The 16,174-nt window shown below is 42.0% G+C and overlaps 1 protein-coding gene across 1 annotated transcript in view; it reads left to right on the forward strand.

The window, feature by feature from the left end:
- The window catches only part of LOC126470809 (uncharacterized), a 574,426-nt gene extending 559,882 nt beyond the window's left edge, over nt 1-14,544 (forward strand). The window contains exons 5-6 of the mRNA XM_050098820.1: nt 14,213-14,432; nt 14,508-14,544. Of these exons, the coding sequence (XP_049954777.1) occupies nt 14,213-14,432; nt 14,508-14,544 (257 nt within the window). The remainder of the gene's footprint in view (nt 1-14,212; nt 14,433-14,507) is intronic.
- The last annotated feature ends 1,630 nt before the right edge of the window (nt 14,545-16,174 follow it).

Raw genomic sequence — 16,174 nt, forward strand, 5'->3', positions numbered from 1 at the left:
AACTACTTAAACCTAACCAACCTAAGGACGTCACACACATCTATGCTCGAGGCAGGATTCGAACCTGCGACCGTAGCAGCAGCTCGGCATCGGACTGAAGTGCCTAGAAGCGGTCGACACAGCGGCTGGCAATGAAGAAGTTAATAGCGATAATGGCATTAATAATTGAAGTATTTGGTAACTTCACACTCTGTAATGGTATTCTTTGATTTAAGAAATTTCTTGAAATAGTGAAAATTTTAGCTTATGATGTCCAAAAGCGTCTTTACAACCAGAAGACATGAGACTAGCATAATTTCTGTGCAAAACCCTGCTGATACTTAACCAGTTAATGGGAAAGTAATTTTTTTTCACTGTGTCTAATACGTAATCTAGGCGCGTTATACGTTATGACCAACTCATGAAAGTAGCGTATCTGGGATTCTGTAGCCTGGTGGGTTGATCCTGGTTTCTTTATCGCGAGGTATTGGTTCGGTCTCATATAGATATCATATCCCTTCTGTGCCAACTGGGACACAGCCGGTTTAGGTTGGGTCATAGCAGAGTTGGAAGTCGCGAAGGACGAAAACTCTGCCGTCAGTGAGTTTACATACAGTAGAAACTACATTTTATTTAATGAGCCAATGGTCATTTAAGGTCACAAGTCTTTTACTTTATTTGAACTTGAGACATTGAAAAATTTGGTGCTAGACAAGGGTTCGATCTCCGATCTCCTCTTTCGTGGTATCTGATCTATACAGAATGATATAGTTTGGTCATTTGTATGTTTTCCCCATGATTACAAATCCTCTGGGTCTCCATGAAAGGCACATATGTGGATTCGAATTCCGGTCCAGCACAAAAATATTCAAGGTTTCATTTCAAGCCCTAGTATATTTGCAACGAACCGCTAGTGATAAATAATATTCAATTTTGATGTCTCAACATGTGTTGTCAACAGTAACGAGTGGTGCCGTTATTTCTAGTCAGAAATGCACACATCTCACTGATTGTGAGCATGCAGTACGTGGATATAAACCAATGGCGGTTGATGGCGGGTTCGATTCCGATCAGGCAAACAATTTTTTCCTCATTTCAAATTGAAGTATCTTGTTGCCGGTGAAATATTTCAATATCTATCATCTGATTTTATTTGGTTAACAATCTGATTACGGGCTAGGTTCGAGTCCGAGCCACGAAACATTACATCACCGCACTTCGTCTTAAACACGTGCAAATTTTGTTACTTGAAAGTATATTAAACATTTTTCGTGGTTAGTTGACAGGATTCCAGGCAGAGCACAAAGATTTTCAGGTTCAGATTTGGTGACTGATTCTGGTAAAACCTTCGATATTTCAAGGCTATTTTTGCCTAGCCGCCAATGAAGAACGTTGCTGTAATCGAGTCTCGATTATTTACCAAAGCTCTGGTTAATTACATTGGCTGTGGGTGATTGGTTTTAATCTAGATCTGGAAAAAAGATGTCACCATGTCGTTTAGAGTTCAAAAATGTCCACAAACAATTGCTGAACCATGAGTGCAGAGAAATTACCTGAGATACGATGTTAATTTTGAGGTTCCCATAGAGCGCTTGCCGCTGTTATGCGTTGCTTTTAACTGGTTATTTCAACATACAGTTCATGAGCAACCACTCGCATCAGCAGCGACGTTTCACGGGTGTGGAAAAATCCTTTAAAGAGAAAAAATACTTCGAACTGTCACCGAACTTTAGGAGTCCAGATATTGTCCCAAAATGTCTCGTTCATAAAAATATTTAATTTAGCCTAAAGGTTTCTGGAATAACGTGTGTAACTGTATTAGTTAACTTAAATTCTAATGAGAGTGAAGTGATTTTGAAATGTCACCTACTGTAATAAAATTGAGTTTGCAAGCGTATAGACTGTCTCATCTCTAATGACGCATTTCCTAGTAATTTTAATATTGTGATATTGATTTACATTTGGACTGATTACCTTGAAGAACAGTATTGTAGAGTGATCTCCTTTGGAATCCATTTTTTATAGTTATACGACTGTACTGCAAAGCGATTAGAGGACCTGCAAGGCAGATACGTTATGTGGTCTGCATGCAAATCAGGCGAAACGCAGTTCAGGTTGTTCGGATGCTTTTGGGTATGTCAGTACATCTTCAAAGGACACTTTAGAATTTCTTCTCTATATGATTTTTATTTCCTGAGATACAAATAAAATCAGTATCAACATCTGTTAGCAATTCATCTACTTTAATTTTAATTCTTCTAATGTTTTAGTGTAACGAGCCTTAGCGTTTTTTCTCTACGTGAATTATACCTTGAGTACATGTCATATCAGTATCAAAATCTATTAGCAATTGGACTTCTTTACTTTTAAGTCCCCTAACATTTTTGTGAAATCATCTTATTGCACCTCGTCACCCGCATTCCACATTACTGAACTCAGCGTTAAAGGAACCTTCCACACTCACCTCCTACCTGATTTCAAAGAAAACAGGTCTAACCAATCTACACGTTATCACTGGAATTCGGTCCTGAGTGAGCCTAGACTATTCCGTTACTAATAAGCTTAAAAAAACGTTCCTTCCCAATTCTATTCAGATGGAGGCTGTGTCTAGTATTGCCCGACCTAAACTCTGCGGCTAAACTAGCTGCACCGCAATGTGTGTCTTGTCAGCAGTCATGAACGCCCACTAAACACCAATATTAACTCGGTTGATTTTAACACCGGAATAGCTGTACAAACCCAAGCTTACACAAAAAACTGTAAAATTATTTAGACAAGGTATCTGTATAGTGCAAAATATGGCAACTGATTTTAAATCACAAAAAATGTGAAGTCATCCACATGAGCACTAAAAAAATCCAATAAATTTCAGTTACACCATAAATCACAAAAGTCTAGAGGCTGTAAACTCAAGTAAATGTTTGGGGATTACAATTACGAATACTTCAAATTGGAACAAACACATAGCTAATGTTGTGTGGAAAGGATACCAAAGACTGCGATTTATTGCCAGAACAGTTAGAAAATGTAACACACTTCCAAAACAGACTGCTTACACTATGCATGTCCGCCGTCTTCTGGAATATTGCTGTGTTATGTGGGATCGGAATGAGATAGGATTGATTGAGGTCATCGAAAAAGTTCAAAGAAGGGCAGGTTGATATGTATTATCGCGAAATAGGACAGAGAGTGTCACAGATTGATACATGAATTGGGGTGGCAGTCATTAAAACAAAGTCTTTTCCACTACTGCTGGTCCTTCTCATGGAATTTCAATCACCGACTTTCTCTTCAGAGTGTAAAAGTATTTTGTTGACTTCCACCTACATAGGAAGGAATGATCATTATAATAAAATGAGAGAAATCAGAGCTCGCACGGGAAGATTTAAGTGTTGTTCGATAGTGGACCGCTAGAGAATCAGCTTAAAGGTGGTTCGATGAACTCCCTGCCAGGCACTTAATTGTTAACTGTTGAGTAATCATGTAGATTTAGATGTAGATTAGTTTACTGAGTTTGAGCAGCAATCCTGCCAAACCTATATATTAAGCCTAGCCCCTCCCAAGGCTTGCACCCCCTCTCCCTCCCACTACAACTACCTGATCCTCTTAGTGAAATACTCACACAAGTCCCCTAACTCTTCTGTCATCTTATTAAGCCAAGGACTTCATTTAAAAATATTAGTGACTCGGTAGTCCTTATCTAAAGTCTCCTATAGCTGTGGGCCTACTCTGCGCCCATGACTGACAGTAAGCAGCAGACTCCCATTCTTCTTCATTTTTCTAACTTAGGCTTCCTGACATCGGTGGAAGTTGGTTACATCTTACCTGTTCCTACACCTACTGGAGGCTCACCTCCACATGACTCTGACAACTGGCTAAACATATTCCTAACATTCAAAACGAAAGTACCGGAGCACGATCTTTCCTAATGGCTTTACCGCTAACTGCCAGTTCCCACTTTTCCATACCCTTCCTCCGTCGCCTCTCCTACTGTCGTGTGGCATCCTTTACCTGTACCAAAAGCCACATATTGTCCTTTAATACTTTATTATGAACCTGTTCCTACTTCAAGTCTTACATCTCCAGGAGAGGGCCTTGATAGGTTCCTCACTATCCTGCTAAATGAACGCGAGTGAAACCACTAGCTACACAATCCGCAACGTACCCCACGACTCATTAACCTATGACAATTCGAGCAGTTCTCACTCATAGTGAAATTTTACAATTTCTCTAAACAAATACAAGGAAATAAAAAGAAACTATACAAAAAACAAACTACTAGTAAACTATGTAACTTAACTTACCGAAAACACAAAAGCTTTAGCAGAGTATTTAGCTTAGATTTTATTAGTTCCACGACAACAAATGTAAAGTAAGTGCCACTCTCCACCTTACCGACAGAAAAAAAACATAACTCTGATCAAATTAAGTCTTTTGATATCGAGCCATATTGAAAGAACCTACTAAACATTAGAAACAGCACTTATGCAGCAGTCCTCAGCAATTAACAGGCCTAGGTTACTCGCAAAGTCTAGCAGAAAGAAGAAGGTTCTGCTGCACGATAGTTCTTACGGTAGAGGTGTGGGCCAGCAGTTGCAGGAAATGTTGGGGAGTGAGTACCAGGTCACCAGCATTGTGAAGCCTAGTGCAGGGTTGGCTCAGGTGACTGACAGCATAGGGGAGTTATGTAAGAATTTTACGGAGGAGGATCAGGTAGTGATAGTGGGTGGAGCAGGGAACAGCCTCGATAGGGACGGGGAATATGATGTACGTGGTGACCTGGTAAAGATAGCTACTCAAACTGGTGGCACTAATTTGCACTTCGTGCAACTGTTTCAGAGTCATGATCGACCTCAACTTAATGCGGCTGCTAGGCGCGTTAACGTGGGGCTGGGGAGGGCGCTGATGGTAGAGGGCATGGGTCACATCTCAGTGGTGCCAGTTGGGTCTGTCAGTAGATCGGGTTTCACTAGGCATGGCCTGCACCTCAATAGGTATGGGAAGGGGATTCTGGCTAAGCTTATAGGAGACAGTGTAGTGGGTGGTGGTGGTGGTGGTGGTGGTGGTGGTGGTGTCACTCATGGAAAAATTACTGTAGTAGTTGGTGTTAGAGGTGTACCTTCTTTAGATTGAAGTCAGCTGATAGGTATACCTGCTTAAAGGAAGTCCGTCTAACTAAGGGCTCACCTTCTGAGGATGTAATGTTTCCAAGTAGAGAAGGAATTAGCATATTTCATGAAAATATAAGAGGTATTAGACATAAGGATAGTGAACTGCATATAGATGAAGACTATGAAATTATTGGTATATCAGAGCACCACTTAAATAATCTGACAATTCAGAGGCTTCCTTTACCAGGCTACAGATTAGCTGGCTGTTTCTCAAGGAGTTCCTTGCGGGATGGGGGAGTGGCTCTGTACGTAAAAACCAGTATTCCATTTGAGTCCGTAGACACATAACGACACTGCACTGAGGAGATATTTGAATGTTGTGCAGCGGTAGTTGAATTTAGTGAAACTAAATTTCTAATTGGTGTTGTTTATATGTCTCCTAACTCTGACTTCAGAGCATTTCTGCTCAAGCTAGAGAGGGTTCTTCATTCACTTTGTAGGAAGTACCAGAAACTAGTTATATGTCATGACTTCAATATGAATTTTGTATGTGATGGTGCAAGAAAAAGGATGTTGGTAGATCTCCTAAATTCATATGATTTGATGCAAACTGTATTTTTTCCAACTACGGTGCAGGGAACAGTAACACAGCCGTAGACAATATTTTTATTCATTCTTCATTACTAGATGGGCATTCTGTTAGTAAAAGCGTGAATGGCCTTTCAGACCATGATGCACAAATTTTAACACTAAGAGGCTTTTGTACTCAAACCAATGTCATATTTAATTACAAACTATGTAGGAAAGTTAATCCAACAGCAATAGAGAGTTTTTTAAACCTTGTCAAGGGATAAGAGTGGCAGGATGTTTATAGTGCCGATGACATAGATGATAAATACAATGCTTTCCTTAACACATATCTCATGCTCTTTGAGAGTTGCTTTCCATTAGAACATTCTGAACGGGGTATTAGCAGTAATGGGCAGCCCGGATGGCTGACTAGTGGGATAAGGATATCATGTAGAACAAAGCGGGAATTATATCAAAATGTTAGAAGTAGTCACAATCAAGCTACAGTAGCCAGTTACAAACAGTATTGTAAGGTGCTTAAAATGTTATCAGGAAGCCAAAGAGTATGTGGTATGCAAATAGAATAGCTAATTCACAGGATAAAATTAAAACCGTTTTGTCAGTTGTGAAGGAATTGTCTGGTCAGCAGCACAAGGTCGACGATGTAAAGTTAATTCACAGTAAAAATATTTCTGTTACTGATAGATCAGATACATGTACAGCATTTAACAATCATTTTCAGAACATTGCTGGTAAATTAAATAAAAATTTAGTTTCTACAGGAAATGACATAACTTTCTTGGCAAATGCCTTTCCGAGATTGATGTCTGAAATACTACTCTGTGATACAGACAAGAGGGAAATTGAGTCAATAATTAAATCACTGAAGACTAAGGACTCTCATAGCTATGATAGAGTGTCTAGCAGAATATTAAAGTACTTTGCTGCACATGTTAGCCCTGTATTTATCCATATTTGTAATTTTTCCTTTAGGAATGGTCAGTTTCCTGAACGATTAAACTACTCAGTAGTAAAGCCGCTTTATAAAAAGGGAGAAAGGGATAATGTAGATAATTTTAGACTTATTTCTATGCCATCAGTGTTTGCAAAAGTTATTGAAAAGGCTATGTATGTAAGGATAATTGATCATTTTATATCACACAATTTAGTATCAAATGTACAGTTCGGCCTTAGAAGTAGTTTAACAACTGAAAATGCTATCTTCTCTTTTATCTGTGAGGTGCTGGATGGGTTAAACAAAAAGTTTCGAAAGCTTGGCATATGTTTTGATTTAACTATGGAATTTGATTATGTTTATCACAAAATATTGCTCCAGAAGTTGGACCATTACAGAATACAGGGAGTAGCTCACAATTGGTTCACCTCTTACTTTAGCAACAGGCAGCAAAAGGTCATTATTTACAATGTTGAAAACGGCTGTGATGTGGGGTCTGAGTGGGGTACTGTTAAGTGGGGAGTGCCCCAGGGATCAGTGTTAGGGCCACTCCTGTTCCTTATTTATATAAATGATATGCCCTCTAGTATTACAGGTAACTCTAGAATATTTCTATTTGCTGATGACACTAGCTTGAGTTCTTGTTGTTTTCATAGTGTTTCAATAGATTAAATTAAATTTGATGTATGTATTTATATTTGCAATATATGATGAGCTTTTAACCATTTATTAAAGGAGGTGTACAAACAGATATCTACTTGAACGCTGCATCAACACTGGTGTTTTTAGAATCAGAAAGCGATCTTCTAAAACTTCCTCTAAAACTTTCGTTTGATCCCACTATAATACAATTACCTCTGTATATTTAATAAACTTTTATTTCAGACTAACCTGAATTTCGAGCTCTGAACTTATTCTTTTGTTACACTCTTCCATAGATGTGTACTACCAAGCAAACTGTTTTCAGTCACCAAATAAATTAAGCGGTAATTATACATATATTACATTATTTGCATTTCAATACTGCACTAAAAGTTTTCCGTACACTTTATGGTCCGTCTGTGATAGCTGTCACTTCATATACACGCTGGTTGGTGACACTTCATATAGTGGTGTGTCAGTTTACTTTAGGCAAACTTTGTAAAAACTTGTCCTACACCCGAAAACTACAGAGAAAATAGTAAATTGTAATTACAACAGTTTTAAAATATTCCTCGCATAATAATTGCAATGTTTCGTGGCGAAACTAAAGTCATGTTAATTGAGACTTAGAATAGTTGTAGTTCATTTTCTCATTACTACGTATCCCTTAATACAACACTCCAAACTGCAGCGTATCAGTTTTCTTCTAAGTCAGCTTCTCATTTGTGATTGATGATTTCTCGTACCATGCTGTAATCTGGTAATCATGTAAAATATTGGAATGTAACCCATGAAACAACAAAAACAACAACAATAACACGCAAAACACACAAACACACACACACACACACACACACACACACACACACACACACACACACACACGTGCGTGCACGGATATATGCACGTACAAACATGAGGAACAAAGGAACAATACTCTGTTGATCATTCCACTGGCGACATATTAAACCAGTTACTCACGTCCCATCAAAACTGCAACAATGGAAGCCTTTCACTTAGACATAGCACATATACTCATTCTTCTATGAATGTTTTCTGTTTATTCACTTAATTCATTGCAAAGGATACAGACCGACGGACAATACTCAAAAACTGGTAGAACGAGTTTTTTCATGCGTGAGTTACCCTTACAAAAGATTCGTCGTATTTATTTGAGTTTCGTATCTTGCTACTCCACGGTTAGAAGGCCATTCCACTTTAAATCACAATGAACATACACTCCTAGATACTTGCAGATAATTATTGAGTCCAATGACTGACTGCCGATCGCATAGTGAAACGATATAGATCTTTTCGCCCATTTTCGCGTGTTGTATTACATTTGTTTAAGTTTAGAGACAACAGTCAAACTCTGCGACAGATAGAGATGAACTTTAAATCTCTGCATATTTCACATCAAGTTTCGAGCGATTTCAGGTCCCTGCACAACACCTCTGTCAACTGAGAACTACCTCATTGGACTAGAGGCATTGGCTGGCTGATCATTGATATGCGACGTGTGTTCCAAAAGCCATGAAACATACTTTTTAAAAGCGGTTTGACTATAGATGTCTGTGCAAAGGGTTGTTACTGCTCTCCATCAGCATGTACATATTTTTTCCACCAACTTTCCCATGCCCGCTACGGCCCTAGAAAGCTTTGACAGGAACCTCTTTATCACAGTTACTTGAATAGTCTCCATGCTGTCAAATCAGCATGCTTTGAGTAGATTTCTTTCCGAGGGAAATAAAAAGAACTTGACCGACGCGAGGACTTTAGGGTGGGTGTAGCAGCGTTGCCACGTTATCCTTCGACCAGGAAATCGCGGACGCAGAGAGTCATGTAGCTGGGCGCATTCTCATGATACAGCAGCTATGTCTTTTCGCACACGGTTCACACTTTCTGCAATCTTTCCCAAACACCCACGTAGTAGACAGCGTTAACGCTCTATTCTTGGGGTACAAACTCTTTGTGAAGAACACCCTTCGAATCGAAAAACACAAAGAGCCTTTTATGCAATTTGGGTTTGCTCGTCCTTGCCTTCCTCTGTTTCGAGGACGCTAGGTTGCTCCACTCGGCATCTCATATTTTGTCACCCGGTCACACTGAAATGTCTTCGTTTCTTCACAGATAATATCGTTGTTCAAATAATTCAATTAAATTTACAAGAATTTCTTCATTTTAACACGCGATCAACATTCGACTGGCCTTCTAATCGTCCACCAAAAATCTGGCGCCCAGCTTATGGCACACCTTTAGCATGTTCATTTCTTTCGTAGCTTTCCGATGAGCAACGGTTTGGCCGGCCGCGGTGGTCTAGCGGTTCTAGGCGCTCAGTCCGGAACCGAGGAACTGCTACGGTCGCAGGTTCGAATCCTGCCTCGGGCATGGATGTGTGTGATGTCCTTAGGTTAGTTAGGTTTAAGTAGTTCTAAGTTCTAGGGGACTGATGACCACAGATGTTAAGTCCCATAGTGCTCAGAGCCATTTTTGAGCAACGGTTTTCAGAATGTTTAGAATGTAAGCTAACAGCCGAATACTCATTCAATGATCACCTCTCTACAGCCCATGCACACGAGTCACATTTTCATCGGCTTAGCTTGTTGATGGCCCGTTGTGAGCGGGAATCATCGTGCAACATTCCTGGCCCGCCTCAAACATCTTCATCCACTCCGTAACATACGACTGCACATACGAAAGAGCAGACTCTCCATAGGCTTGTTGAAGCATTTCATGATTTTCTACAGTTTCTAGTCGAGTTTCGTTCAGAACTTAATCGTCCAGAATTGTTCGAAAGCATCCGCTTTGACGTGGTCTCAAAACAGGGGTGCACTAAATCAGTGATCCTGACTGATTCCGATACTCGGAGCAGACTGAGATACGGTGCGCTACAAATATGAGAGTCCCATCCCCCTCCCCCCCCCCCCCCCGAACCTAACTCTAATGCCACAAAATTGGTTCGATCTGTCGCGGCGCGGAAATATATATATACATATCTCAATACTTTCGAGACACACATTGTATAGCGCAAGGAGCAGCTGCCCTATCTCGGGGTAGCTGCCCCATCTCACTGCATAGAAATGCCAGATACTATCTTCACAACAGCACTACAGTCGATGCCTGTCCATCAAGTGGGATGTTCTGAGATATGTTTTCAAGGGACTGTGCAGCCCCGACATTGCGTATGCACATATTTTGTTTCCTAGGCAACGGTGTGGAATTGCATCGAAGAATTTCTGGAAGTCGTAATCAGCTATCTGAAATCTTCTAGATATCATGATGTGCTGGGTTTTAGATGACCAGTGCTTCTGGAGACAACGCTGCTTCCTTGATAGCCATTTTGTGAACTCCATAAAAGTCATAGTAAGAGTTCTGAGGAGAATGCTGTGAAGTACTTCCTTGAGTTTAGAAATCAATCTGAAGTCACTGGGACTTAATTCCGGGGATTGTGGTACGTGGATAGCATTTACGAGCCTAATCAAGCGAACAAATCAGTCACAGCTGGTGCCATATGCATCCGAGCATTGTCCTCCAAAATGATGGGCGGGTCCTGTAGAACGAGTCGCCGCTTCTTCAACGCTCGTAGAGAGGCAACAACCGAGCAATTTGCTCTCAACTGTAATTTCGCCATCATCTGCAAAGAAAGACGAACACATCTCAATAGAAATAGTACACACACACACACACACACACACGCACACACACACACACACACAAACACAAACAAGGAAACATAGGCACGTCTACAAGCCACTTCCACCGCTCCTCTGTTCCCTGCCTTCCCTTCAACTTTCCCGTATACCACCACATTTCAGTAAATTATATTCTCTTTTCAACTACGACTTCGCTTTCAGGCTCTTCGACTCTTAAAACTGCAGTCTGATTCTCTAGAAGTTCGCTCCCTATATTTTGTACCCTCTAATTTCAGAATTTCGAAGAGTGGGTTCCACTGAATACCGTCAAAACTTTTATCTAAATCTACGAATGCTATAAATGTAGGTTTGCCTTTCTTTGACCATTTCAGAAGGTAATTCGTACGATGAATATTGCCTCTCGTGCTCTTACATTTCTACAGAATCCCGACTAATAATTCTCTACGTCACTCTCGATTCTCTACTAGCTTTTTCAGCACCTGCCTTCTTTGTAATGGAATTTGTTATACTCTTCAGATGAGGGTATTTCACCTGTTTCAGATAACATCCGTATCAAGTGCAATAGTTTTGGCTAGCTTTTCCAGCGCCTGCCTTCTTTTTAATGGAATTTGTTATACTCTTCAGATGAGGGTATTTCACCTGTTTCAAATAACATCCGCATCAAATCCAATAGGGGTCATAGATAGATAAGAAAAACTATGCGGTTATCTGATTTTTGAAGGCGAATGTGGTTGGCAAACTGTTCACACGTGATACGTGCGTTCAACACACACTTTCCACCGTGCTTCTTGGTGGGAGAGAATGTGTACATCGTCGTAGAGGGGTATAAGCTCGTCGGCCCCTTTGGACAATCTAACGAGGTTATTAGGGGTGAAATGGAACAGTCTGAGACGTCAGACTACTTGCTGACGGCAGGTTTTACTACTTACTTTTTTCCCCGTTTCTTTCGTCATCTTCGATGACACATATACTCGTTCTGGCCGGCCGCGGTGGTCTCGCGGTTCTAGGCGCGCAGTCCGGAACCGTGCGACTGCTACGGTCGCAGGTTCGAATCCTGCCTCGGGCATGGATGTGTGTGATGTCCTTAGGTTAGTTAGGTTTAAGTAGTTCTGAGTTCTAGGGGACTACTGACCACAGCAGTTGAGTCCCATAGTGCTCAGAGCCATTTGAACCATTTTATACTCGTTCTGGTTGTGTTATAAAAAAGATTAACACTTTTTTTTTTACCAGCCAGCTAATAAAGCCTACACATGGGATAGGAACTGTTATTGTGCACACATGTGGTAATCTATGAGATATACACTCCTGGAAATTGAAATAAGAACACCGTGAATTCATTGTCCCAGGAAGGGGAAACTTTATTGACACATTCCTGGGATCAGATACATCACATGATCACACTGACAGAACCACAGGCACATAGACACAGGCAACAGAGCATGCACGATGTCGGCACTAGTACAGTGTTTATCCACCTTTCGCAGCAATGCAGGCTGCTATTCTCCCATGGAGACGATCGTAGAGATGCTGGATGCAGTCCTGTGGAACGGCTTGCCATGCCATTTCCACCTGGCGCCTCAGTTGGACCAGCGTTCGTGCTGGACGTGCAGACCGCGTGAGACGACGCTTCATCCAGTCCCAAACATGCTCAATGGGGGACAGATCCGGAGATCTTGCTGGCCAGGGTAGTTGACTTACACCTTCTAGAGCACGTTGGGTGGCACGGGATACATGCGGACGTGCATTGTCCTGTTGGAACAGCAAGTTCCCTTGCCGGTCTAGGAATGGTAGAACGGTGGGTTCGATGACGGTTTGGATGTACCGTGCATTATTCAGTGTTCCCTCGACGATCACCAGTGGTGTACGGCCAGTGTAGGAGATCGCTCCCCACACCATGATGCCGGGTGTTGGCCCTGTGTGCCTCGGTCGTATGCAGTCCTGATTGTGGCGCTCACCTGCACGGCGCCAAACACGCATACGACCATCATTGGCACCAAGGCAGAAGCGACTCTCATCGCTGAAGACGACACGTCTCCATTCGTCCCTCCATTCACACCTGTCGCGACACCACTGGAGGCGGGCTGCACGATGTTGGGGCGTGAGCGGAAGACGGCCTAACGGTGTGCGGAACCGTAGCCCAGCTTCATGGAGACGGTTGCGAATGGTCCTCGCCGATACCCCAGGAGCAACAGTGTCCCTAATTTGCTGGGAAGTGGCGGTGCGGTCCCCTACGGCACTGCGTAGGATCCTACGGTCTTGGCGTGCATCCGTGCGTCGCTGCGGTCCGGTCCCAGGTCGACGGGCACGTGCACCTTCCGCCGATCACTGGCGACAACATCGATGTACTGTGGAGACCTCACGCCCCACGTGTTGAGCAATTCGGCGGTACGTCCACCCGGCCGCCCGCATGCCCACTATACGCCCTCGCTCAAAGTCCGTCAACTGCACATACGGTTCACGTCCACGCTGTCGCGGCATGCTACCAGTGTTAAAGACTGCGATGGAGCCCCGTATGCCACGGCAAACTGGCTGACACTGACGGCGGCGGTGCACAAATGCTGCGCAGCTAGCGCCATTCGACGGCCAACACCGCGGTTCCTGGTGTGTCCGCTGTGCCGTGCGTGTGATCATTGCTTGTACAGCCCTCTCGCAGTGTCCGGAGCAAGTATGGTGGGTCTGACACACCGGTGTCAATGTGTTCTTTTTTCCATTTCCAGGAGTGTAGTTTGTTCATCAAGTTCGTGTTACTTTTGAATTGCCTCTCGTATAACCCAATATTCAGTTAAGCCAAAGTAAAAATCTGTACATACAACTCAATTGAGGTCCATCGCCGTGTTTTTCTGTCTGTATATCAAGACAAACATCATGAACTACAGTCGTGATTTTGATGTCGTTTTCACAAATACACCGAGTAATTTACGATGAAGGTTTATATCATAAATGTTTCGTTTAAATTAGCTGAACTATGACGAATGATTAAAGACCCAGTTGCGCATTTCTATCTATATGTGAAAGCTTATCTTAAAAAGTACTGTTCGAATTTAATACGATTTTCTGTCTGTAATCTCAGAAACTACTGTAACTATTTTGATATGGTTTTCACTAATAGAGAGACTGACTCACAAACAAAAGTTTTGTGCACAATCTATTACCGCTAGATCAGACAAGTAGTCTAGTTGTAGATACTTAGTGCTATGCGTGCGAATCCAGGGCGGTTTGGTTTGATACTAGACGAAAGTAGAATCGCGGCTAACATGGGTAATGCCTCACAGGACGGATGTTGAGGGAGGATGGTGTGGCAGGCGCGGAGCTGCGGTCGCTGTCGGGTCGCGGGCTGTGCGTGTGGCTGCGCTCGCTGCCCGCGGCGCTGGCTGCCCTGGGGGGCGCCTGCTACGCGCTGCCGCACCACCTGGACGCCCTACTCGCCGACGCTGACGCCGACGTCGATGGCCAGGCGCTGTGGCACCTGGGCGACCGCACGCTCCACACTCCGCAGCTCTTCACTGCTCTACGCTCCAAAGAGTGCGTACGCCGCTGCTCGGCGACACACATCCTTCAATTTGCTCCATTAAAATTTACCGATGTTCACATTTCCAGACGTGGTATTATCTCATTTGCACTGCACGATGTTTGATGTTTTTGCTGCTGCACTGATGTTCGACTCGTGCATTATTTTTATTCTACTCTTTGTCTGTAGAAGTCATGCCAGCTTACCGTATTGTAATCAGTTAACGTCAGGTTACACATTGCGGTTTCCTCCACGGATACGTCGTGTCATGTGGTGTTTTCATACGCTCCTTATTTTAACGAGAATATAAGCCACTGCCGAGGACTACATGTTTTTATTCCCACCGAAGACCTGAACAAAGAAACGTCTGTCTCAAAATGTGTTACCATTTATTCTTAAGATCTTTTGCAAGTCGGAGGGTTCTTTCCTTTTATAGTAACATTTAACACATCCTGACAGACTGATTTAGCGTAGAATGATCCAATCTACGTGTCGTACATGGATGGGCAGTAAGTAACGCGACGGTTTCAAAAGCCGAGACTCCTGATGCCTATATCTCCAATAACTCAAGATTGAAATTGTTTCGATGTAACAATAAGCTTTAATGAGTCCAAATTGTAACCAATAAAAAATCCACAACGGAATGGTGGATCGATTGTAATAAATAACATTTTCTTCAACTTAGATAAATATAATTTGAGTTTCCTTCTACCACAAGATAAAGGGGCAACATTTCCAACAAATGATTAATCTTATATTCTGAAATTACTTTTTCTAAAAATCAGGTATTGCACTATCAGCTCTGACATTAATTATAGGACACATTTGCGAACTCGACAATGCTTCGCAATTTGTTAAATACATGTGGGAACTGGATATACTTACTAACCTCGTTTTCCCTTTCTCTCTATCCACCAGCTTTCCCCATCTCTCTGAACATCTCTTCCTTCACCCTCCCTATGCTCGTTTCCTCTCTCCCCTCTCTGTCCGTCTCCTCGTCCTTCTCACTGCATTGAGCTTTGTTTATTGCTATTACTAACGAATCCTTGGATGGAAATTAAAACCTCTTAAAATGGATGGTAAATCGACTGGGACCATTGATGTATGAGTTATGAGAGAGACCTCTCAAACAATAGGATGTGTAACTATAGTAGTCTCAAAGATAGTATTTTATATAGTCTAATCTGCGAATACGTAGGATTACAAACTTTTGAACGGGTAAGTTTCCGTTATAGTATTTCAGGCATAAATCGAATCACCATGAAAGCAACTTTCCTTTTTCTGTTAAAACCAACTGCGGGTAAGAAAACAAAACAACACATTATTGTGTATATAATTCAAGTTTAAAATTTTATATAACTAAGAGAAATATGTACGTGAGAAACTATTTAAATTCTCTGCTGTCATAGTTAAAACTACTGTGAGATAGAAAACGAGACTGCACATTTTAACAGAACAGCATTTTGTTTTCCGCACTCAGTTTTAACAGAGAATCTGTAAATTGTTGTTGAAAGCAATACGTACCCTATATCCACCTGAATGCTTATTACATTATAGTTTAAAAATTTGAGGTAAATCGATATTTTGCTATCAACGCTTGATACACTGAAAAGCCATAGAAACTGGTACACCTGCGTAATATCGTGTAGGTCCCCGCGAGCACGCGGAAGTACCGTAACACGACGTAGCATGAACTCGACTAATGTCTAAAGTAATGCTGGAAGGAACTGACACCATGAATCCTTCAGGGCTTTCC

This window comes from Schistocerca serialis, chromosome 3, assembly GCF_023864345.2.
Source record: "Schistocerca serialis cubense isolate TAMUIC-IGC-003099 chromosome 3, iqSchSeri2.2, whole genome shotgun sequence".
Classification (NCBI taxonomy): domain Eukaryota; kingdom Metazoa; phylum Arthropoda; class Insecta; order Orthoptera; family Acrididae; genus Schistocerca; species Schistocerca serialis.